General features: G+C 36.2%; 1 protein-coding gene across 3 annotated transcripts in view; it reads right to left on the reverse strand.

Annotated features, from left to right (window-relative positions):
* Positions 1 to 26,595, reverse strand: part of DENND4C (DENN domain containing 4C) — a 71,549-nt gene that overhangs the window by 20,472 nt on the left and 24,482 nt on the right. The window contains exons 3-23 of one of the 3 annotated variants that reach the window (XM_069881188.1): positions 24,087 to 24,339; positions 23,137 to 23,206; positions 21,694 to 21,863; positions 20,189 to 20,430; positions 19,343 to 19,409; positions 18,615 to 18,673; positions 17,477 to 17,621; positions 16,953 to 17,128; positions 13,679 to 13,779; positions 12,310 to 12,528; positions 11,374 to 11,519; positions 10,254 to 10,289; positions 9,907 to 10,037; positions 8,951 to 9,083; positions 8,271 to 8,477; positions 7,497 to 7,625; positions 6,618 to 6,762; positions 6,252 to 6,299; positions 3,767 to 3,889; positions 2,857 to 2,997; positions 555 to 1,706 (exon numbers count right to left, since the gene is read on the reverse strand). In XM_069881188.1, the coding sequence (XP_069737289.1) occupies positions 555 to 1,706; positions 2,857 to 2,997; positions 3,767 to 3,889; positions 6,252 to 6,299; positions 6,618 to 6,762; positions 7,497 to 7,625; positions 8,271 to 8,477; positions 8,951 to 9,083; positions 9,907 to 10,037; positions 10,254 to 10,289; positions 11,374 to 11,519; positions 12,310 to 12,528; positions 13,679 to 13,779; positions 16,953 to 17,128; positions 17,477 to 17,621; positions 18,615 to 18,673; positions 19,343 to 19,409; positions 20,189 to 20,430; positions 21,694 to 21,863; positions 23,137 to 23,206; positions 24,087 to 24,339 (3,893 nt within the window). Of the gene's footprint in view, positions 1 to 554; positions 1,707 to 2,856; positions 2,998 to 3,766; positions 3,890 to 6,152; positions 6,300 to 6,617; positions 6,763 to 7,496; positions 7,626 to 8,270; positions 8,478 to 8,950; positions 9,084 to 9,906; positions 10,038 to 10,253; positions 10,290 to 11,373; positions 11,520 to 12,309; positions 12,529 to 13,678; positions 13,780 to 16,952; positions 17,129 to 17,476; positions 17,622 to 18,614; positions 18,674 to 19,342; positions 19,410 to 20,188; positions 20,431 to 21,693; positions 21,864 to 23,136; positions 23,207 to 24,086; positions 24,340 to 26,595 lie in introns of all 3 variants that reach the window. The other 2 variants (XM_069881187.1, XM_069881189.1) reach the window with 2 other exon arrangements.

The raw sequence follows: 26,595 nt of genomic DNA on the forward strand, positions 1-26,595 counted from the left end.
ACTCTGAAATGTTTTAGTCTGAAAAAGACTCTGTTAATCAAGTGTGGTCACACAAGAATTGTAACATTTGGTTCCCAAATTCCCAAATTCCAGATGAAATAATTTACTAGATCTCATGTTGTCATCTGCCACTTTCAACTTTAATCCTCACCAACTTGATTTCTTAGGTTTGTTATTTGTTTCCACAATCTTTTCTTATTTTTTTAAAATAAGACAGGAAGTATGACATCACTTAAGATGATATAATTTTTGGTCTTACTAGGGGTTTTTGATGCAGTTTCTTTAAATAGAAATAAAAAGTTAAATAAATAAATAGTAAGGGAATGCTGGGAACAAGATGTTGAAGTTTACTGTATCAACACCAATTAATTTGCTTTTGTCTGAAATGTATTTTTTTAATGACAGAGGAGAACTCCATCATACATACATTATAATTTTTGTTAGCTAGTAAAAGTTAATACTTCATAAAAAACATCATCTTGTGAAGCAATCTTTTGGACAGAGAATTTACCCCTCTAACCTTGCCTCCCCAAATTTTTCATACTGAAAAACACTTGCCTCATCATCTGAGTAACTATATGCTGAAGTTACAACTCCCCACATCTTACTGGCCACATTGGCAGCCTGCTTCATGCCTGATTTCAGAACATCCATTTTTGGTCCAGACAGTATGTTGTCTAACTTCAGATTGGATAAAGTTGTTACAACAGATCCTAATGAGCCATGTGGAGAAGAGCGACCGAGTCCTGTCAAAGATAAAGACCGTTCCTTTTGAACTCGTGGATGGGTTTGTTGCTTTTGTCGTCCAGTGAATGTTTTGGATCTGGAGACAGAAGGACTTCTCCGATTTTCGTAAGAGTCAGATGGTGGCAGGACAGGATCCAAAGGCAGACTTGACCTTCTTTCTTGGGAATGACCAAATATACCAGAGGCTTCTGCTTCCCTATTTGGCTCGTGAAGTTCCATACTGGGAAACTTACAACCCAAGGGATTCTTCAGATTCATATAGCTCTCTATTTCATCTGCCAAATTACGTGCTGCAACTGGCGACACCAACTTTTCCTCAGGTTCTGGATGCCTTGGTTGCACGCTGTCAGTAGCTAGCAGAGATAAGGGGTCCAAGCCTACTTCAACATCTTCCCTTTCAACGGGCTTAACCACTCCATAAAAGCTATTCCTTTTAGTAGTTGCATCTTTGGATTCTGGTTTCAGGTTTTTGGACTCAGCTGACTGTTCAAGGTTCACTTCTTCCACTGTGGTCATGTTTTCATTTCTTCCATTCTCAAGATGTTCCTGCCCTTCTCCAGGTTCTTCCAGCACTGGTGAAGACCTATGCTCCAATTCCCAACTACTCTCAGTCACACAACTCCAAGTGCCACTTATGCCAGAAACCTGCTGGTCAACAGTAGTTTCAAAGCTGTGGGACTTATTGGTACAACAGGGTGAAGTTTCGGCCCCAGATAAAGCTGCTGTTAAGATCTTGGCATCTGCTCCCATCATTATGGCCATTTCTTTAGAATGTAGGTCCAAGCTGCCTTTTTTTAGCAGCATTCCTGCTCTGCTTTCACTGCTGAAGCTGCAGCTTCTCTCTGAAAACAGTTTCTGCCTCTTCTGTCCTTTTTCACTCATTTTCTTTGGAGAAACATCACCAAAGACTACATCTTCAACTGAATCCTGAGTTATGAACAGTGGGCTAGAACCAGTTTCTAAAAGAGAAAAAGCATTAATATGGTATCTATAACCACCAAAAGTGTTTAATTCCCAAAATGATGTGAAATCTCATCTCCTTACTGGGAGCACCACAACCTCAGGATATCCGTTAAGAAGTTACACTACTATTAATAAGTTACTTTACTAGCTGCAAAGGCATCCTGCAGATCAAAAGTCACCTACAGGTCACTTGAGCCTTTGACATCAAAGTCTTTTACAGCTTCTACCTCCCTTCACTATGCCAAGGCTCAGTAGACAATACATACTACATCCATGAACTAAAGGATAGTACAAATATAAGCAGAGATTGCTCTATTTTTTTTTTTTCTGAGCTATACTCATAGATCTATACATCAAACTCTGCAGGTCATTCTGGTTTTGAAAAAAAAAATAAATTACCCTATCATCTGTGTCTGCGCAACAGAGAAGCATTACTTCAGTTATGACACAAGCATATTTAGAAAAAGCTAATTAATTTTAGCATGTGAAAGATATAAACTAATCTTACAAATTTTCCCATTTTCTTGAAGGAACTTGGAATATTTATTGCCTAGAAAGCTGTTTTAGGTAGGCCAAAACATCAGTAAGTCATCAGCTCTCATCACTGTCACAAAGGTTCTGGTTAATTTGTTGCCTGACACCCAGTTCTTTGCTATCAACCTACACTCACGCAGGCTGACGTTGCCTTGGTCAAGAACAGGCATGAAGGCAGAGAAAAGAACCTCAAGATTTAGCTTTTATATATCGATAACTACTCCTCATCCTAAAGTTCCTGATATGTAAATAAATTTTGTACAATGGCAATATAAGCCACAGGAGTAGAGACTCGTCCAAGATCAGCAAGGCTTAGGTGACAAAACCAAGACTAGAGACCCTAATTCTCTTACGTTTCTAGTATACTACTGAAATAGTCTCAATGTGTGATGGAAAATCTTGATCACTACTTCCTGAACAGTGATTTTTGAAGTTAGAATCCATGGGTCCCTTTTATCCTTTGCAGGATAATGCAAAGGATAATGGTGGAAAGCAAAAGTATCTCCACCTCAAACAGAATGTTAAATTTCTTTTCATAGCATGAAAAAGATTGTAAAATGCTACAGCACAAGATAAGGACTTTTGTAAGCTCTGTTTCACCCAGTGACTTACCACCACTGCTTCTCCTTCCACTACTATCAAAGATGCCAGATGGAACTTTCACAATACTGTTACCCCAAGAAGGTAAGTCTGTTGGATTATGAGTTTCTATATTCAGCTGTTGCTTTTCATCAGATTTCTCAGTACAAATCTCTACAAGAAAGAGAACAAGAACTTTATAGTTAATTTAATAAAATAATTTCATTTGCACTTGTTATAGAAAATACAAACTCAAATACTGTTCCCTTACACAATTACAACCTAAAGGATCGGTCCTACTCAGTATTGAGCATATCCACAGAGACGACAGTAGATAGTATTACGCAGAGAGTGCTTGATGTTCACATGAAGTATATGCCTATATGCCAATTTCCTACATTAGCATTACTTCAACTAACTTAAAGTAAAGCAGGAAAAGCAGTTCTCAGATTTTCACGTAGGGTTATTTGTATAATGACAGCTTTAGAAGCCCTAACTCACAGTAAGAATCTATAACAGTAACACAGATATGAAACAGATTCAGTAACGATAAAGACAAAATACAGAAAAACTAAGCACAAAATCTGGATTGATGCAGATAACCGTATTTTCCATGGCTGGGAAGAGTTTGTAGGAAAAAATAGTACCTTTTATTAATTCAATGGGTACAGTTGAAAAAATGGTCAAATTCCCAAATACACAAATGAATTTCCCTCACAACTTGTCCAATTTTACCATTTGGATTAAATTAGTCTACTAAAAGGCTATTTCTTCCTATATGAATTCCATTGCTACTACCTAGGGCACAGAAGTAGTCCTCCAGATTTCACATAGTCATATTTTGACCTTAGCAACGTTATGAATCTAATACATTGAGTACCTATAGTAGTCTAATGCATGAAGCTAACCTATCACCAACAGTCTTCATCAATGCATACTTAACCTGCTATTAGGCCTTCAGCTGTAGAAGAAATATCTTTCTCTACTTGTGTTTCAGTTGCATGAAGACTATCCCCATCTCTTAAAAGTCCATCCTTGGATCTGTAGCCCTGGTCTAACTGGTCACCTGTTTGAAGGAATACAACAACATGCCTTAGATTGTTTTTACCTTCCTACTGGTGTTTTTCAATTAGAAAATGAAAGAACAGAAATTAATTTGTTTTACATTTTGTTTCACCAGAAAAGTTCATAGTAGGATTATGAAATTGCCTAATCTATGTACAGATACACTTGGTGATGGTTACTGCAGATAATTAGGCTACACAATCCAAATTTACTTTTCTAATGATTATATTTAATACAAGTTATTTCCCCAGGAACACTATGGTGACTAATTACTTTTAACACACTGGATCTCCTTTCATTCCTTTCCTTTCTCATTACCATGAAATATTTTTTTTACTGGGCAAGTTAAGTTCTCAGGTGCATCTACAGAAGAAATTTAGACAAGCACAACAGTAACTAAGCAAGCTTCTAACAATTAATACATCTTTGAAAACAACTGTACCATAAACTGTGCTACATCTTGGTGCTATAGTGTAAAGTTTAGAATGTAATAGAAAAAAGTAAAAATCAATGTTTTGAAAAGCCTGTTCCTTCATGATACCAGTTAAACTTGACAGCCATAACTCATTCATAAAATAAAAAAATTAGTAGTCCAAAAAAAAAAAATTTACAGTAGTCCAAAAAGTCTGCCATAGGAAACAACTCAGAAAGACTCTCTTTTGTTTGTTATTTTTATCTTAAGTCCTGCTGCATATGCAAAAATACTATGTGGGACATATTCCATTGCAACATGTTAAACAGGATTATTCAGAAGCCTTAGAGTACCTATCAGAATAACTGACAGGATTTAAAAATATCAAAGTGTAAGTAATTTACTGAGTGTGAAAGTTATTAGGAAGCTCCATAAAACCTGCATGACAGACATAATTTATCTGCAATACACGTTACTGCTGTTTATTTTAGCAACAGAGAGCAAACACATAAAAAATTATTAAATTTCAAGTTTGAACAGCCATCAGTTATTGTATTTGGCTACTGTATTAAAAACCTTTTCATATAGAAATACAAGTTCTAAAATTTTTTGGTTCTTATTTTCTATCATCATTTCAATGATGGTAGTATCCCTTCTTTCCATGAAAGTGAAAAAACCTATCAATAAATCAGTGAATTACCTGCAGAAGTAACATTCAAGGGTAGAAATAATGCACATGTGCATGCAAGGCTTCACACCATATAAGTCTGCACCCCACACCGTGATAGCCAAGGACAAATGCGGCACCCAAGAGACAGCAAAGAGCAGAAAGCAGAGCAACAAAGAGCAAAGAGAAGAAAAGTTCAGTAATCTAGGCAGGCACATTGGATGAAGCACAGGAATTAGACTCAAAGTTCTCTTTACAGAAAGGCTCACGATATTAAAACCACAAAGATTATACAAGAACCACCTGTATAGTATGTTTTGAAGTACACACAAAGAGGAAGTTTAGTTGAGACTGTGCAGAGGTAAGATGTAATCAGCACTAAAGTGAATATGAAGAACTATGAATTTTGCCTTGCCATCTCAAGCAATTAACATTCTGTGCATTCTTATTACTCCAGTTTTTCTGGAAGAATGTGCACACTATGTTTAAGGTAGAGCTTTTCTCCAGCTGATCACCCATTTTTCCATTCCCAAGTTTATACAGACTGTATGACAAAATTCTCACAATTTTTATATTTATTTCCCAGTTTAGCAACAACTATTAGGAAACCTGAATATGGCCTTTAAAAGCATAATTTATTATAACCAAACATAACATAATAATTCCAGGAATGCTCTCTAGGCCTTTCTGAACGACAATTAAGGAGCAAAATTTTAAAGTGTTAGCTTCTAATCAGCTCAGCAGCTTTCCCTCCTTTCCTTCATTTCAGAGGAAAGTTTAACTCACACTATATACTGCTATGAATAAACACCAAACAATAACTCACAAACTCTAACTACTATGAATAAAAGACAATTTACAAAAATTAAACAGAATCATGTCAGGGACTTCATATCTTTTCTGAAGATTAGCACAAAAAGCAAGGTTCATGAGACCACAGCAAGATATTTTAACATTATAGTATTTCTACTCTGGTACACTCTAAACTAAAGAAACAGTATGATCTGCTATAAAGGCATAATATTCAAGAACAGTGTATTTCTTTTTACATAGTTTAATTTCATTCTTCATTCTCTACAGCCTCAAGTGGATAAAGTGGTGGTGGTGAAGGGGAAATCAACAGGATACTAGAAAATTTAGCTTTTGGGGGGACTGTTAGTAGTGAAACCCAGCAGAATCTAGTACCTGTGCTAGAGTGATTATCAATGGAATCAAGCCTGACTAAGTCACTGACGAAGAGAGTGTGCTCCCCACGGTTAGCATCATTAGAACTATCCACGCTACCATGGCTCACCATGTCCCCATCACTTCCACCTGTGGTACTCCGCACAGCTAAAGACACGAAAATAAGAACTGGTTAGCAAGACAGGATTTAACTTCACAGATTTTTAAACAAACCTCTTCAGACACCAGTAAGTACTTTTGCTTGCACATTTAAAATAAGAATATGAAATTCGAGCAACAGAATCCAGATGGTTAATTTTTCAGTGTGCAAAATACATTCTATAACCATTTCAAGCATCGTTGGAATTCATCAGTTTTTATACACTTAAGGAAAGATATTCCACTTGTAAAGGCCACAATGTTAGCTGAAGTCCCTCAGGACTTTCTTGTTCAGCAGAAATAAATCCACTTCAACTAACTTATTACCTGATATCACAGGTACTCGTGGGCTCTGCGTTGACTTCTTTAAGCACTGTCTAAATTGTGCTGTGCCACGAATTACATTTCGTACCTTTGTCCACAGGAATATGCCACTGCGGTTACTGCTTGGCCAAGGAGACTCTAAAACTGCCTACAGAAAGAGAAAATACAATAACAAAAACAATATGAAAGTTACACTATGAAACTTAGTACAGAGACAAGCTTTTCTTTCCATACTAAAAAAAGGGCATTTCCTGTGAGTTATGTGAAGAAGGGCAAATATTAGAGTTTTAGTGAGCTGCTCTCTTTTTCTCACAGTTTTGGATAAAATAGCTGAGTAACAGTGGACAATGGATCAAGATTTCTTTAAGTGAACAAAGTGGGTTTGTTTTTACTTATGTACCTCCATAGCAACAAAAGACCATACTAGCACCTCTCTCTCACACCTTTACATATTTTACTTTAACAAGACATTTCATCAACACATTATAGGAACTTGGAAGCAAAGAAAAGATGGGAAGCTACTTCAACTAGCCTAATCTGAGCCTTCATCCATCTTGGATCCTGCCAAGGATACACCTACGAACAGATAGCTTTGACATGAAAACACTAGACAGGTTCCAAAACTTGGAATAGAAACACTACAAATGTGTATTTCAATTGAATTTCTGTTAGCCAAACAACGCAGAAATATAAATTTAACAGTGTAAACACTGTAGATCCAGTGAACTGTAAGAATGTCTGAAAATATTACCTGCCCAACACAAAAAGCAAATCTGAGTGAAGAGCCATAAGACACAATCTTCAAAATGTGCTACGGGACAAGAGGAGTGACAAGCGCAAGAGAGACATGGGTCTAATAGTCCTCATCAAAACTTCTCTTACCTTATTGTAATAACCATAGGTGATGGCATTTGGCTGTATTCCAGCATTTTTCATCTCAAAGAGGACTCTCACCGCCTGAACAGGCTGACCCCACAGTCCACAGAGCTGCATTACAACTCTGTAGCAGACCTGACAAGATAGAAAAATGCATAAATGGACTGATAACAAGGATTTCGCAAGTGCTTAAGCTCTTTGCTGATTTCCAACTTTTACACATGTAAAAACAGAAAGCCAAGCTACTCAGTACATAACACTCAACAACCACAAGAGGGAGCAAAAATTAGCAGGAAATCACGTAGGCTGACATAACATCAGCAGTTACATTGTTGCAAATGCTGAACTTCTTTCCACTCAGCCCTTCTGCTTGCCAAACAAAGGAGGGAAGGAAACACCCACGAAAAAAGCAGGGTAACTTGCTGCTTGCGGATACCACTAAAAGAATGGTACGGTGAACCCATTTTCCCTTCACTTCAGTAAGGCTGCAAAGCATTCATTCAAAGTTCATTTAAAAGATAGGGATATTCAAGAACTTCCTTCTTGAACAAGTCTGGGAGAAGACCAGCAACACTAAGTTGGAGTACTTGACCCATTACTATACTAGTAATGAAAAAGAAAATTAATCTCCAGCTGCCCTAGTCGAGCAGTCTTGAAGACCAATTTAAAGTGGCTTTAAAACAGGCAAGTATGCTTAATCTGGCGGAGGTGGTGAAACACAATATTTGCACTTTGTCTTCTCTATCATGTTAATGGTGATGTTTGCTTATTTGCACTTGCCTCATCTAGTGGTTCCACATCAGTTTTCCTCATTTTAATTAGAACATCATATGCCTGCTGAAGTGCTTTGGCCTTGGGATGTGCAACTCTGATGTAGGCTGGCAGACAAATAAACCATAGGCTGTAGCTATGACTGAAGAGACACTTAGCCCACTGTGGGGGGCTTACATAACACTTCTTGGCTAGTTTATGGGCTGTTTTTATCTCCTGTTAGGATGAAACAAACAAAAAAGCAGACGAAAGATGTAACATTTTGAATCTAGAAGTCATTAGTAATTCAGACACTAGCTCCTTAAAAGCAAGAATTTAATAATACAGGACAAATATTCAACTGAAGCTCCCTTCTTAACACTCTCTTATTAATGCTCTCTGCAGGCAAAAACTAGCATCAGGTTAATCCTCTTTTTTTTTTGTTCCCCATTCAAGTATTAATTTTAATTTCCTTTTGTTTTATATGACAGTCTAAAGCTTAAAAAATGGGTTTAAAAATAAACGGTAATCTCAGATGCTAATTTGTTTATTGTTGCTCTCTGTTTCTTTCTTTTGCAATTATTGATTTTCAATAGTTACAAAGACCATACCTCTAACAACATTAACTTCTAGCATAAACAGGTAGTGGCAATTTTACCAAAAAAATTCATATTTTTCAATGGTAACACATACAGTAAGACTCATCCGACCTGTTTTGTCCTCTTTGCCATGAGTGCCGGACTATTTGAAATGCTGCTTCCAACTGGGTGTCTGCTGAATGAGAGCTTGAGCTCCTGTGGCCTGTCAAAGAGCTTGAAATCTAGTCGTGGGAAGCTTTTATAGCTACATAGATGATTGGGAGGGGGGAAAAAAAAAAGAAAGAAAATAAAAGCTTTTCACATACCTGCTGATAGCAGGAAAGCCATACAAAGACAACTTGCGTGCAAAGAACTGACAAATGGCAGAATAAACTGGGGACTGGAGGTGGGGAGAGGAAGGACACAATAAAAAGAAAATGAAAGATAGCAAGCTCCTTTTATTCACAAAGGTATCACAAGAAGATGCCTTGGACATTAAATCTCCATAGGCAGTGGAAACAAGAACCAGACTACCATCCATACCCTGAAGGTCAAGGAAGCAGAGATGACCATTAACAAGGACAAGAGTTGGAAACAGAACCTTTGTGACCTTCAAGAGAGACAGGAGAAAAAAAAAATCCTGCCCAGAGTGCCTGAAACTCCACATTTCCTGCACATGGCTGAAAAATACTCAATGAAAGAACTCAGAAAAGTTCAGTGTGTGTTTTGCTCTTTCGGTTTATCAGCTGCTGATCAATAGTAATGGACAGATCCATTACCCACCCCCTGTCATTCCCACTGTGAAACAAAGTACACTGCTATTACTGCAATATACACATAAACATCTGAAAACGGGAAGACACTGAACACATGTAGAAAAGTACAGGAAGTTACTGAAAACTTAAACCCAAAATGCACACGCCATCAAATACTGATTTCTAGATGTTCAGAAACTCACCAGAATCCAGGCACTTTGTATCTTTAAGATTATTCTGAACATTATATTAAAGAAAGTCTTGCACCAAGACAGAACACGTGCCCTGCTAAACTTCACAAGCATTCCAGTTTCACTACATGTGCTTGTTTACCTGTATTTTGGCACTCGCTCCTGTCCATCATCAGCAGAGGGCTCTGGTGGCATTATGAACACTGTGTGTTCACTTTTTTGAGACTCATCAAGCTCAATCAACCGTGCATCTTCAACAGAATCTACATCAACCTGAAAACAGACATTGTACTCTAAAGTACAGAATCTAGCCTTGGAATAAAATGTCTTTTTTAACATTAATAATGTAAGCATATGTTAAGATACATTATTTGTATTTCATTAAATATATAAAATAAACTGTATTTGTTCCAATTACTCAAATATCAAGTCCACAGCCATTTTTATTTCACAATCAGATAACCTCAAACATGCTGAAGAATAACATACCTTCTCTCCTTTTTCTGTTCCTTTATCTGGAAAGAGCTGGGAAAAGAGAAAAAAGAATAGAGTTTCTGGTCAACACAAAAAAAAATTTCCAAATAATGCTATTAAAGCCATCTGATTTACTGAAAAGTTAAATAAGAAGCATTAAATTTTCATATTATTGTAGTAACAACTAATCTTTTTCCAAATACTTTCTTTGCTGAAATTAAGGAAGTGCAGTAATCGGCATACTTTCTGTTGACATTACCTACAAAATGCAAAATTCTATCAAAGTGTTTTCATTTAGTTTAATTGAAAGAAATTGCTGTTATGCAGATTTTTTCAATATGAGAATTTAAGAATGAAACACATTAACAACCTGCAATAATATCAAATTATTATCAGTATTAAACAGAGTATACTCTTGATGCATACTCCATACTCAGCAGAAAGAAAAACAAAGACAACGAAACTTTTAAATGCTTTTGTGGCCTGTTTACAAGCATTAATTTGATTGGAATCAATATTCACACACAGAATCACACAGAATAACCAGGTTGGAAGAGACCCACTGGATCATCGAGTCCAACCGTTCCTATCAAATATTGAATAAAACAACTTGGTAGGACAATGAAGGTTCTGTCCAGAAGGAGTCATACATATACATCTTAAAAAAAAAATACATATAATTCCCCAGCTCCTAATTTTTATATTGTGAACTTGGCATTTTACAGATGCAGCTATAAACTCAATAATCCACTAGACCAGAACCACACAGCAGTTAGTTTTTTTAAAAAATCAACAATGGGTTATAGCAATCTTTCTCATATAGAATACAGGCAATGAAAGGGGACGTTATCTACATAAATAAATTTTGAACACAAGTGGAGCACTAGGCATATTTTTTGTTTTAAGTTTAAATTGATACCCTATAAGGCTTTAATGAAAGTTCCCTGTATCACACAGAAAACGATGACCAAGCAGGAAGATGAAAGAAGAAAACTACTTGGCACTACCAACCAAGAATTCAAATCCCTCAAAACACTTGCTGCAGAAGGTATCTACCTTTACATCTGAAAAGCAGGACAATAAAAGAAAATGAACAGAAGCATATAATCTAACAGCATTGCTATATGTCTTTTACCTTTTCTATGCAGTCATCAAAAAATGCCAAGCCAGTATCCTTGTCACTCACAAAACTGCACTCCTCAATAAAGCGGCTGAATATCTGTGTTTTGGTGAGATGTGTGTAGAACTTTGTATAGGCACGGTCTCTGCTTTTTAAAAATCCTGGTTATAAAACAAAACACACAACTAAATACCAGTTACGAGTTCCATAAGAAATTAACTTATAAAGTGTCAAAAGAAAAGACTTAAAGTGCTAGTGCATAAAGCATCAGATTTATAAAAAAATAACTACTTACCACTACTTGCGTCTAAAAGTTTAAACCAGGTTTTTTCTTTAATAATTATCTTTTATCATATTTAACAGTACTTGAAAAATAATCACTGTCATATAATCTATATTTGTTGACTTACTGTGCAAGAAAAAGGAGGTAGTGATCTCTTAGAAAAGCAGAAGTATATAACAGTTACAACACCATTATATAAATATTATACTATCGTAAGAGGTGATGGGCTTGAAAACATTTAAGACCTTCCAAATCGCTGATTAAAAACCTCTTCTCAATGCTCTCATCCAGTAACTAAAAAACAAATAAATTATTTTCCCATTTATACCAAGAATATTACTTTGCTCTTCATTACTGGGCTGCTGGTATTTTTCCTCAGCACAAATGGAGAAATATTCTTTCAGAGCTTGCCCTTATGGAATGTGTCACGCAGGGAGGGCTTCTTGCTACTGAAAGGGAACTTTTCTAACACAAAAGCTATTGCAAAATTGCAGTTCTACATACATATATATCCATGTTCTAATCAACTTTGTATAGTTTAATTATAAAATTGCAATTTTAAATATTGCCAAGAACTGTACAACCGAAAGGTGACCTTCTGAAGTGAAGCACCTTCTCAACCCTAAAGTTGTAACACTGCATCAGCGCCTGGTTTGCCTGACACTCACCTTGATGATCAAACAAGGAATCGGCAGCCGTTGCTTTATTTGAAGGCGCCTGTGTGATTGGCTTGAGGAATGTTCTGTAACCCTTCAAAATAGATGCCATGAAACGCAGAAAAGCTTCCTGTATCTCCATCTCAAGTTCTATCATCTTCTTTTGCCAGGAGAAATCTGCCTCAATAGGAGTCATCTCCACTGCAGAGCCTTCTTGAGTTTTCCTGTGAACTAGCAATGAGAAACATATACAATCCTGTATTAAAATTCAGGGCATTCAAATGGGTAAATTTCGCAAGACGTTGAAGATGGATTTTTCTTTTTTTCTACTTCTCCATATTTAAAAGTGACCAACAATAGAAAAACTGTGTATTTTTCAGCTGATCTGGCCCAAGTAAAAGGCAGGCTACTTCAAGAGTTACATGTTTTTTCAACTCATCCAGCCCTCCAGGACATGAAACAATAAGGAGGATCTCAGTTACTACCACACACCCAACTGAACACAGTCTTTCAAAAATACTTCAACACAAACACAAAGGACCGTGTTTCCCATATTCTGAAGATCACACATGTAGAAAGAAAGGGCCTAAAACTACTTTTCTAATCAAAATCCTAACATTTTAGTTCACTAAAGGGTAGAAACAAACAAATGACGCTCCAAGTTTACTCTTGTACTCCTAAAAGCCAATCGTACCTACCTCTTAATTAATGTACTTTTCTGTTTCCAAAACATACAAGCTTTGTATATCATGTATACCTATAAGGCTATCACTGCCTCCTCCAAAATGACGCAGTTTACTCTGAAACTGCTTTTCCTAAAGAACCCATCTATAGTCAGAAACAAATATCTGAAAAGTGTTAGGTCAGCTACAACTCTGCTCTTGACTATCCAAGTAATCAGGCTGAAGATGGTCAGTTTTTCTTTTCCTTTCGACAAAATACTTTGCCAAAATTTAGCTACTTGATTACTTTTGTAGAAAGGTCATTGTCTGAGATATTCAGCAGTACCTGCACATTAGCTGATATACTGAATATATTTTATTCATATTCCTATTTCCTTTACTATTTTTTACCAGAATTGTGAATATTTTTTTAGTTGGAGATCCAAATGTGTTCTAGCTGAATATTGGTTTAAATATACTTTATTTATGAGTAAGGGCTAGGAAAAAAAAGCTCCAATTTTAAGAAGTCACAGCAAAGAAAATCTAAAAAGTCTAAAAAAATAATTTACACCATATATGATAGAAGGAAGTCTATACTACTAACTACAGTATAGTAGGTGTGTATCAGAAAATTTAGTAGTTTTCTTTTGAACATCTAATTTCCTTGCTTTAGCTGGTTTCTGTCCTTAACCCTTCCTATATTATTTTATCTATTTTACCGGCTGCCAACTGTGGATGCAGTTTCTTCAAGGTGCTGAGCAGACTTTTACATGGCTTCTTAGGAAACTGCTTCCAGTTGGTGCTCTTCTTATCATCTGATCTAAATCAAAGGGAAAGGAAAAAAACCATATAACCATATAGACCATATAGAAAAGAGTAGCTTCCACAGCCCTAAGTTGAAGTAACTTAAAAAAAAGAAATTATTTTGAAAAGGAGTCGTGTCAGCATCCCCGATTTTCAAAAATAAAAGAAATGGGAGTGACATAACTCAGAATTTCATTTCCTTACAACCAGAATAGTAAAAAATGAGTTATAAGTAGAGTCTTCTCCAGTCTATAAGGAGGATCTGCATTAAGGTTTAACTTTTAGCCGAAGTTTCACTTAGCTGATTTCCCTCTCAGAACTTTTATCAATCTTGGTAATACGATTTAGGCATACTAATCTGTATGTGATTACTATGCAAAGTTTATACAACCACAAACCTGACCTATTGCTACTGATACTAATAACGGAATACAACATGAACTTGCTACTGCAAAATGCTGGAAGACCAGTCTTGTAGCTTTACGGTCATATGGTACACTCTAACATGTCTACGGCAACTCAGATCCAGCTTCAATCACAGGCTAGCAGGGACTAGGAAAACTAGGAATTCAGTTCACCATTTAAAAACTATGTGGTTGATTAAGCAATGGGGTAAAGAAATCTAAAAGGATGCTCATCCTTGTTAGAAGGACAATGGATACAATGCTTGACCTTGTTTAAGCAGCTGGATATAAAGAGAGAGAGAGAGCGAGGAGGGAGTAAATCCTCAGAACTCCTAAGCTTCTTTCTGGAAGGCAGAAGGTCAGGGAGAATCGCTGTAATAGGAAGTACAGCAAACACTGCCACAAGAACTAATCAGTAATTACTATCCAATCTGATGCTGTTACTGCTTGTTTTGCACACTGCATCAATGAGATGTTTGTACAATTATCTGCTCAATAGGCATTGACACAGAGCTATTTTAAGAAGGAAGCTAAAGTTTCAGGAGTTAACTGTTTTCTTTAGAAAATAATGCATGCTTACAGATGACTTTGCCCATTTTTTTCCCTGCTATTATGGCATGCCTATGAACAATATAAATGATACTTTTCCAAAAATGCAAGGAAAAAAAATCCTCTTATAAAAATAAAACTCATCCTCAAATCTTTGCCTGAAAAAGGCTACTTTCCTTAACCAACATTCAATGTTACCTTCACAAAGACAGCTGAAATCATCCAAAAAAAGAATGTGAACAAATAAAAGGCCTTCAGAATTTTTTGGCAGTAAACACACCTTCAGTGTATCACAAGGAAGACAGAAGCAAATTTGTTCTAAAAAAGACACTAGACAGACAGACAGACTGATGTACTAGAAAACATTGTGTTTAAAATGTTATTCCTCTCTACTACACAGTCTTCCAAAGCTAAAAAAAATAAATAAGCCTCATCACAAAAAGATTTTTGAATTCTGAATGATCTTCAACACAAAGTGCTTTATGGAGATTTGCTTTTACATCTCCAAAATTGAAAAATATCCTCATTTCCAAGCTAGAAGTTTTATAATGCACATTTATGTAAGTCAAACGTTACAAATGTCAAATTCCTCTGGAAGGAAAATAAGTGGTACAAATGAGACACATAAAATAGGCAGAAAAAAAAGAAAAAGATAAATTGACTATTTAATGAGAAACGGACTTATGTGACAATTAAAGAAAAGGTGTGAAAATATTTCCTGTTGAGTGCCACATATGAGGTCAGCCTCTGGCAGATTTTGAGTTCAGTAACCAATCCAGATAAGGCTGATACTTGCTATTTCTAGCAGTCATTCCAAAAGAATCTTGACACCCTTATCTCCCTGATAAAGCCCCTGTTTCTCTCTCCTTCACTTTTCTGCAACCCAGTCTTCAACTTATGAACAACTTACGAACAAAAATTCAGTTAATTTTCACTGCAATTATCTTCATATAAAAAAGTTATCTTCCTTGAGATTCTTCAACACATTCTTCTTTCAAAACTCCTATTGTAATTATTCTTTTGGTGGCAGAGTATTTTGAGAAACAGTGATGAAAATGCTTTTTGCATTTTTTTTTTGCTTTTTTTTTAATGGGGATCTAGGTGAAGAAGGAAAAAAAAAACCTCAAATAATACAAAAACCGACAATATACTCCATTGTTTACTACTTCCTTTGATGCTACTAATACAACAAAGTAGTTCAGTAACGCAAAGGAAACATTTGTTTCAGTAGACAAAGGGTCCTTTTGACACAAGGAAAATCAAGAAAGCACTCAACTAACCCAAAGACCAAATGACTATTTCTAACTCAAGTTAGTAAAAACAAAAGTAAGGGGTTAAAATGACAGGAGATGAAGTAAAAGTACAGTTTCACACAGAAAAGATGTGTACTTCATTTACTGATGTTCATCCTCATTTTGAACTTCCTTAGATGCCCCTTTCTATTTCTGATCTAATTAACTTAAGAAGGAAGGTAACTCATAAAGTTACAAAATTAAACACCAGAAACAACTGCCTGTTTTATTTAGTTATTTGTATTCTCCTTTAGACAGACTACAGAAAAACAGAAGAGTTACATTGAAGTAGCCTCTCCTCCAGAAGGCACAAAAACCTTCACGTAACACATTCAGTTTAAGAGAAGCATTAAAAACATAATAATTAAGTGGAAATAATTTAGATTCAAATGTAGTCAAGACACCAAATTTTGTTTCACTGATCTCACCAAAATTTTGTCCCTTGTAACTTGAGAAAAATTTATTTATTAACAATAACATAAAGTGCCTGAGTGCAAGACACCATCAAAAGCTTTGATAAAGGGTCCTGAAGCACTCATGTTCATATGAACAGTCACTGAACACTATTAAAGTAAATTCAAAAGTGGAAGCTCAAGGTAAAAATATGAGAAATGGTGCAGCACAAAAAAAACCCCTCCCTCCTCTTTTCTACCTTTTGTCCCATTTCCCTAATAAGCAGTACTACAAGCGGAAAACCAAACCAGAACACATTACCATAGTTACTAAATTTATACCAACATCTGCATCACATTTTTATAGGTAGTGCCAAGTATTGACCCTTGATGTAGTAAGTTTTAATTTGCTGTGAAGCATTAGAAATGAGAAAAAGAATAGAGCACAGTAAGAAACGAATCATACTGGATAAAACAGTGCTTAATAACTTTATCTCCTGAGCATTTCAGCAATCTCTCTAGAAATAAATGCAAAAACTCCATAGAACTTACATGTACACCATATTTGTGTCTAAGTCAACGCACACAATATCCTGTGGTGGATCATACAAATCAAAGTATCGTGAATCAACTCCAACAATAAATGGAACAGGTGCACTGAGTACGGTGGCCAGAGACAAAGGACAGAGGGGGATATATGGACATTGCCACTGAAATGGAAATATCATCTAAAGGAAAAATTAAATTAAATCAATACATTAAAACAAGACAACAGTTCCTGTGCAATAAAAGCCAAGAAGTTACATGCATCAAGTTGGAATGAAATTGCTAAAAGCCTTGTAATAGTCAGATAATTCATCTCTGACCCTGTATTTACCGTACATCTTTCAGTCTATGCAAAAAATGTTTATCATTCTAACAGTTACAAGAGACACTAGAGCACTTTAAATACTACTGCAGGGAAGAATGATCTTTTGGTGTATCGATCAACTTAACTTAAGAAAAAAAAAGCCTCATAACAACCGCACAGTTAGAACTGACTTCTCTTATTGCTGTGCAGAACACTTCATACTTACAGCTGCTACAGCTTCAGCAACTCCTGTCAACACAGCTGGTCTAAGTGAATGGAGGAGGATCTTCCCTTCTAGCAATACAAATAGTAACAGAGTGGCACAGTTTTCCGGTCCAAGATTCATGAGCAGAGTGCTAAAGTTTGCACCACTAAGGAGTGGGTGGGAAAGGGGAAAAGAATAGGAATGTTATGTATGTTTCATACAGTTTCAGGTGATGAGTTACCTCAGGAAAATCATAAACTGGAGTATCCATTTGATCTTAGAATGACAGTATCAAATTCTAACACCGGTAATGTAAAATGAATCCATAGCAACATGCCTTCAGTTTCTACAGTACAGACTCCACTTAATTTGTTTGAACTGTAAAAATGCAGGAGCTGTGATGACATCTGCAAGTGCGCAGGGGTGTAAAGCCTATCCTTAGAAAAGTGCTCACATGTACTTTGCCATTTGGTGGCTGCCTGTAATTTGTCACTTAAAAGGCTGAATAATAGATGTGATTAAACCTGGGATTCCTCTGCATACAGAATATTATATGGTAGTGTTTCATGAGGGGAAGAGGACAATATTTTTGTTTTTCTTGAAAACAAACAAACAAAATCAACAAAACCCCATGTCACAATCATAGAGAGCTTCAGCAGGCAGTGTCCATAGAAACTGCATCAGCCTTCAAGCACAAATACCTTTTTTAGGTATAATTCTGAACTTCCAAAATGCTTGCATGCTTGTGCATTGACTGATTTTACATAACTGCTTGACATATATGTCTATCTGGGATGTATAAAGGAGAAATAACAAGGTAATGAACAGTCTATCTATGCCAATGACAAAAGAAATTTGCTTACTACACAGGTTCTGAAAATACAAGATATTTAAAAACTCTTCTTTTTCCCTCACAGCCTACTTATTCTTTTTTTCAGAGTTCCTACAACAATCTGCCAATTCATCTTTATTTCAGGAAAATTAGTGATATCAATCTTCCACGAGGGACAGGCCTATGTCAAAAAGTCAACTCTGTATAATACTATAAATGGGTATTGAGCTTTCTGTTTACAAGATCTACTAATACTGCAGTAAAGTTTGGATTCATTCCTATATGGAGTTTTCAACAGGCATACATTTAAAGCATTAATAACAATACCTTAATGGCAATGGTGTAGAAACTGGCTGAGACAATATTAACGCATCATGGGCAGAAAGCTGAAACACATAAAGCAGTATGCAATTGATATAGACAACTTCGAAGCCAATGTGGTATAATATTCCAATATAAATGTATATCCAGAGCCCCATTAACAGCCTGGCAGACAGAATCACAATGTCATGCAAGATACACAAATCAGAGACAGTCTTCGGGAGTTCTGTTTACTAAGTCAACAGAGCTTGTATTGGTCCCTAGAACAATTCTCAGAAGTTACAGGAAATTCTCTGTGACTCAGTATTGAACAGGTAACTGCTGCTAGGTGATTAAACATAGACACACAAGAGGCACTGCCCCAGGGACTAACCTTTGACCCACAGGAATGGGCAGACAAGTGAGAGAAATACAGAAAAACAACCGCACTGATGCAATTAAAATGTTGCTTATAAAATGAAATGCAATACACAGCACAAATTTCAAAATTTTAAGTAGGATGCTGCTGTGATCCACACCACCTGGAGCCTGAGACAGTTTTCTTTGCTAAGATAGCCCACGCTTCTATCAAAAAAGGAGGCGGCCAACCCATTCACCTCCTCCCCTCTCCATTCCAACAGATGGATATCCAGAGCTGAGTAAAAAGTTTAAAAGGAAGAAATCAGACCTTGAAAAGCAAGAATATATCTTGCCATCATAGCAACTAAATAAATGGAAGCAAATGTTTTGCTTACCTGCACGAGAATTCTTGGTCTTTGTGGTGAAGGGAAAGGTATATTGTGCATAAAATGCGATATGTACCTGAAAAGACAACAAGACATTAGAAAACAGGCACTGGGGACCAATCAGGGACTGAAAACAATCTTAATCACATTTTGGATTATGATGGTACCACGTCTTAGGAAGGCTGTTAAGGTTTATTTACAGTTTTTATAAGTTTAAGAGCTTACTTATGCAAACTGAAACAGAGAAGCTCCATTCACTCACATTTCATCCATGAAAATTAATACTGTCAGCTACAGATATGTATACCAAAGATAAGAACACACTGGCATTTAGACAAGGAATTTAAAATCTCAGGTAGCCTAGCCCCATTCTGCAGAGCTTCTAATGAGGCTTAGCTAACGAGAAACCATATGCTTCACTGCCAGATGTCTAATACAGTTTTGAAGGTAACGTCACATTTCACACACACAAAATTTGCATTAGTTGCAGTGTTTGAAAACAGACAGAGATATTCACTGCTAATGCACAGAACTCCTGAGCTTATATTTACTAACCTAAAATGTGTGACTGCAAACATTGGCATGTAACTTTTGAGTCAGCCACATTCTGTGTTTGACATAGTTAAAGAGAAGGTAAACAGGCTTGACATATTCTAATAGAAAAGCCACAGCAAAGACTACTTCACTTTCCTGGCGCTGCAATAGCCACTACTATCAAACAGAAGCTGGAATAATTTCTATCACTACAAAATAAGCTACATAACACAAGTAAGAGGATGCCAGATAAATAAGTGTGATGTATACATCATGTGACTTCATGTAACTGATACAACTACTTGAAAACGTTTTACATACTTTTCAATGGGAAGAGGGTGAGGTCCAGAGACAGAGAGTTTGTAGATGAACATAAGAAATTTTCGAAATGCTTCAAAGAAAGGCCAGCGTGAAAGAAGGCAGATGCATTTGTTGGAATTGATGGACTTGGAAGTAACTACTTTCCTCTCTACAGGTGTCAGGAGACCCAGCTGCGACTGTTGTTTTTCTGTTAGCAGCTCCCGGGGATAAGGTTCATAAAACTGAATAGCAGCACCATAAACCTAAAAGATGAAGGAAAAACAGTTAAGTGGAAGTTCTAACAGGAGGGTTAGAACTTCCAACGCATTCTCAAGTCTTTGGTGTCTGCACACATACCATAGTGCTTTTGCTGGTAGCTTGTGAAATGACTTTTCACTTACGCAACATACACAAACAATCCTTATGAACAAAATATTTTAGCTTTGACTTCACTAATTTTATCAAGCTAAACAGCTATGAACCTTTTTCAGTATTCCTTCTCTACTTGTAAGAATTTCATAATTAACCAAATTATTCTCGCAAGCTTAGCAAAAGACGAAGTGGGAAAGATGGATACCACAGTGCACAATCTCTCCAAGAAAAATACTGGTTGACATTGCATTCCTCTTTGCAAAAGAGGTTATTAATATACTGAAGAAAGACTTTTTTTGCTCTTTGGAAGTGGAGACATACATAAATTTCCCTGATAGGGGATTGAGGCGGAGTGGAAGTTGAGCTGCTATCACTAATAGAGCCAAACTGCTGTTTATTAGTCACAGAGAGCTAATTACACATTGCAATAATTCATTCCCTCATGCAGTTCATACACACGGAGCTTGCAAGCTAAAGTAACAGCTCCTTTGCTTCATCAGGTGAACGTACAATTCTGCAGTCTGTCTGCGCACAGCAGACGCTGCATTTGGTGCCCTGTGTGCTAGTGGCTTTATATAGATTCAGCAGATGGCTGGTGTTCTGAATCTATCACTTCATGTGAATTAAACAGGATCACTGGTCTTGGAGGCTCATCAGTTTCCCACAACATACTTTTCTTTTCCCCACCCTGCTGTTTTATGGTAACTATTTTCCTGTTCACACATATAGCTAGCTGCTGAGTCAATCACATGAACTGACACAGAAGTGGCTTTTAAGGTAACCACAAGAAACCTGTAACAACTTAGACATTGCTAATACACGTGGCAAGCGAACATCTCTTTAACAGGTAGGCTATATTTTCATTCCCAGAAATTCTTTACTTGAAAGAACAGGGTAATCCATGCACTCTGAGTTTTGGTTTTGCTAAGTGTATGGTTCATCTTACAAGGGACTAAACACCACATACTGTTCCATCTATTTCCTGTTTTGGTTTACTTCTGTCTTGTGCGAAGGCTTAAGAAATACCATTTTATAAGGAATGTATTTAACAGCTTACTTTGCAGAATTTCTCAAATGCAAAAGAAACAATGCCTATTTATCTCCATAGCAGCCATCTGAAGTAAAAGCAAAAACTAGTCAGAGTGGAGCCATACCTTTTCTGCAGAAGAGCAGGTTAGTACAAATGTTGAGAACACCGGGAGTGGATATTTGGTTTGAGGGTCCCAGCACTCAATAGTAGCTCCCATAGGAAGGCAGAAAAGAGGTACAGATTCTGACAGTGGGAATGACTCATAGTTCTCTTGAGGATATCTGAAAATCAACCCTTCAGAATGGGACAAGGAAAAGTAAGCACATTTGCCCTAAATCATTTAAGTGATACATACAGCAAAGCGTGTTGGTTGTCTGGACTTCATAACTGAAAATTACATCTGCAAAGAAGTCGCTCATTTGACACTAAACCATCCAAGTTAACAATCATTTAAAAATTGTGTATGAATACTGAAGCACTCCTTTCTTTTAACTGCTCAAAAAACAGTATGTAGTAAGAACTAGTTAGTGAACATTTTTACTTTAAAACAGTTGGGAATTACCTGTGCCATTAAATGTGCCATTGGAATGGATTTTATTGCAAAGATATTCTTGTGAATGAGGTGATAATTTATCTACTGTAAAAAGAGCAGCGATACCTCCACTGAAAACAGGATGAACTAGCTGACTGTATGCATTTTCTGCTAAGCAGTAAATATGTTCCATGCATTCAGTTTTCACAAATATATCTGACTTGCTAGTAGAAAATAGGCACACAAGCACTGGTTTACTATTGCTGTTCATCTAGCTTCTTTTTGTGGTACACTATCTTCATTATCTATGCTTTCCAGTTCTGCTTTGTAGTTTACTCTTTTCAATTGAATTTGGTACACCTAGTGCTCAGCAGAAACTCTTTTGAAAGTATTTTTTTTTACATTTTTGAAAAAATAATTCATTATTATTAATAATAATTAATATTAACAATTAATTATTAATAATTAATTTCAAAATAAATTTTAAAAATAATATGCATCAGTGCATTAAAAAATTTATAAAACCTAGACTTAAAAGGGAAGACTTTTTGTCATTTACTGTTCAGAATATTTTTTGCTCTTTGTTAAAGTGAATAGTTGTAGAACTGATGGGAAGAAACACATTTGACTTTCAAATGAAACAAAAAATGCTGCATTAGCTGTGAGACATAGAAAGATACATGAGTAAGGTTGAACGGAATTTAATTACTTCCTCTCCATTATTACCAATATAAGAAATATGAAATCTTTTGCTACATCTGAAATGCTTGCTGAGCTTCCCACTAAAGCTCCTAAGCTACCAAGCTTGTCATGATTAAGAACTAAATTAATACAGAATAATGCCACTGCTGTTAATTCTTGTTATTTTTTTTGCCAGGGAAAAAGCGAGGCGAGTAAAGATGACATTATAGCATGCTCTAGGAACAGGAGTCGAACAGGAAGCATTTAAGCTTTCAAAATTATTATTTGATTTCAGCAAGGCATTCAAACCCTTCTGTTAGCATCTTTAGACACTATGCTTCTAAAATTACTTACCAGCTTTATATGCTAAAGAGTTAGAAGCTGGCACAGACTTCTTGTAACACAGGTATACACTCGAACCCCACTAGAAGATACAAGTTTCATCTTAGAACCAGCAAAGATGACAATGGGCAGCAGAGAAATAGACTACAAGCATCTCAACTTACTCCCACTTATAAACAAAGCTGACATTTAAAACAAAAAGCATTACAGAATAAAATGACTGGCTAGCTGCTGACTGCATGTAAATAATGCAATCGAGAATTCATCCTTTTCTTATTTTTTAGAGATTACAGGATTTACATAAAACAATCACACCACCACACTTCTAATTCATTCCAATGGAAGGACAAGTAAACGTAAACCAGATGATTTGCAGCTTCCCATTTTTTTAGTTATTTAAAAGGAGACTTCTGTGGGACAGTGAAGGTGAAATTCTAAACATCATCACTTGAAGCTTTTATCGTACTTCAATAAACTGGGTATTTACATAGTGGTTTTGCAGTACATCTAAATATACCCTACATTGAAAAAAAATCTTATTTCAGCCTGAATAAACTACATATAAACCAGACTAAGTAACAGAAAACTGAATGAAAAAAATACACGAAGACACTGGAAGCAGTAATTATCATTCTTACATTTCTTAGTAACATAGACAATATTAATTACTAGTAAAAAAGTATTTGTGATTCATCCTGAGTGTTAGCATTACCAAGGGCAGGGGTGCAGGGAGGACAGTTGAAAAAAAAAAAAAATCGACTGCACTACTCCCAAACAGCACCTGGACATGAACGCGAACTGAAATAGCAAATAATCAGAATGAAGAAGTAATTTCTAACACTGAAGGAGATAAGAGCAACAAAATCTAAAAAACTTAAGTCTCAGACATCACATACAAAACTAAAGAATTATGGTTTAAAAAAGAAAAAAAAAAAAAAGAACTCAAGCTTTTAAATACTCACCATACCACAATTTAAATTCTTATCCACTTTGCAGAACGTATGAGGAGGGGTTTCTCCTTTGCTGGTAACAATAACACAGATATCTGTCACTGCCAATGAATTCTGAGGTCGTACCGGAGGAGCCCTTCGATACGTGATAAAGATCCGTTGAGAGGAAGCTGAACTGTTGTTAACATTAGCGCAACGGCCATAGGGAGTAGCCTGAATGACTTCGCACCCTGAAATGATCCGTTCCTTCCCTTCGTATAGAACTCTACAGACAGGAAAGAGACAAAATATTATGTGCATTCAGATATGTATGAAGTTACTTGGACAAATTCACAGTAACTGTCCATCTGTTAGCACTCTATGCCATCAGTGTAATAGTCTAATATGCATTTTATATATTGTCTTCCGTTACGCAAGATTGGAGGCAAAGAAACTGTTCAGAAATACTTAAATACTACAAAGAAATCTCTGTGGGAATGAATCATAGTTCTAGAAAAATAAAATCAAGCCACACTGAAAAGTATTTAGTTATAGAATTAGGAGGAATGTTCCATTACCAAGACAATTAAATACAAAGGAAGCTTTACAATTGCTCGCACATGTGATAGGTGATAATTTCTTAGAAATTATTCCCACCACTAAAATGTCTGGAAAGTAATTTCAAGCTTGCATTTTTTTTTTCTTTTCAGGGATGTTGTGAGAAAAGAATAACAGAAGACAAGTCTACTTCCTAGATGACTTTTTACAGAAAAAAAATCCAAACCTGGTAATGATTTACATTCATAGTTTGAATATATTCCTTAAGGGAGGCGGGGTGGAAGACAAAAAAATACTCCATTCCACAGAAAAGAAATAATAGGCACAGTTGACTGTACTCCTAGAAAGTAGAATGCGTCTTACAAGGCTGTATTGCAACATTCACATGGTACCTGGATTTTTTTAGCTGTATCACTAGTCTATGTCACCATATTCTTAGCAAGAAAGGAAAGATTCTTCACAGCAGCTAAGTGACCTAATCTTAAACTCCCACGAAGAACTTCTCAACTGTGCCAATACTTCTAAGAGGTAAGATGCTGACCAGTGTACAAGACTGTAACAAAGAGGTCATGGCTCATCAAAAGCAAAAATAAAATGAAAGCCACTCTCACCCCTACATATAAACCAGCAGAAGTACTACTAAAACCATTCTATTTCCTGACCTCAATGAATTCAAGAAAACAAGCAAACAAAAGAAACCTACCACCCATGGGTCACTCAAATTAAACAATGATTTAAGTGATTCAGGCAAAACATTCAGAAGTGATGCATGAAATATTTAATATGACACCCTCTGTATACAAAGTCCTCCCTAAGCGAGTAAGTTTACTCCTACTTGTTTCAGTTTCCCAGTGTCTGCCTTTGATTAGTTCGTACTGATCAGGATAACACTTGTTTCCTGCTTCTCTGAGCTTGTACTTTGGCCTCAATCCTAAGTACATCTGACTTGCCAGATTATTCTATCAACCTCAATAAAGCTTCATTTCAAGCAAAATGTAACCCATAATTTCTTCTAGATGTTAGGTCCTTCCTTTGTGCGAGAGAACAAGAGAGAACAAGATTCTTTGAAAGGCTGTTTCACAATATACATGGAAGTTCTCTCATGACCAGTTTTACTATTTAAAGTTATATTTCAATACATCAAGAAACAGATATGAGAAAGGATAAATATCACCTTCTTGCAGCTGTTGAGTTAAAAACCTTAGACTATACAAAACTCTGCTCCTGGAAAACCATTTCAAAATAGGTGCACTGTTACAAATTGCATTGTGTGGGGTGGCTCTCCAGCTTGACTTCTCTAAGTCCAAACACATTTCTGTCCCTCACAGTCATTACACAAAATAACTCTTCGTGATAACTCTTCATATCGCAATTAAGAGAAAGCAGCATGCAAGTATTGAGTAATAAAGGTACTAAAATAAATACCAAGGAGCAGGAGGATCAGAGAAGTGTTGGGTCAAGTGTTGAGTCAGAGAAGTTGGGTCTACTGTCTCCACTATTATTCATCTAAACATACAAATGATTACTTTTGTAATTATTATTATTAGCTGTTCCAAATAACCAGCTGCAGCTGTCACACTGGTGGGATTTATGGAACAATGGAAGATGCTGACTGTTAAGAACATCTTTCAGTTTCTGTTATGCTTCTTGAAATTCGAGTTCACTTCCATTTTTTAATTACATTTCTAGTAAAGAAAAACATGTTCAATTGGTACCCCTGCAGATATTTTCAGAAACGAGGTAAGCAGAATGAGATGGGTCCTTGGCACAGAACCACAAATCAAACTAAAGCTTCCCATACCAGTTAAAATAAATAAATATTTTTTTTAAAAATCAGTATTTCTTTACTTGCACAATGCAAGTTACCTAACTTTTGCATTACTCAGTAATACAAGAACCTCTGTTTCAGACAAGATGCCAGATATTCTTTCCTTGGTCCTTTCTACAGCAAGCATTATAACTTGCAAAACCACTCACACTTCTT

Source organism: Phaenicophaeus curvirostris, chromosome Z (assembly GCF_032191515.1).
Source record: "Phaenicophaeus curvirostris isolate KB17595 chromosome Z, BPBGC_Pcur_1.0, whole genome shotgun sequence".
Lineage (NCBI taxonomy): Eukaryota > Metazoa > Chordata > Aves > Cuculiformes > Cuculidae > Phaenicophaeus > Phaenicophaeus curvirostris.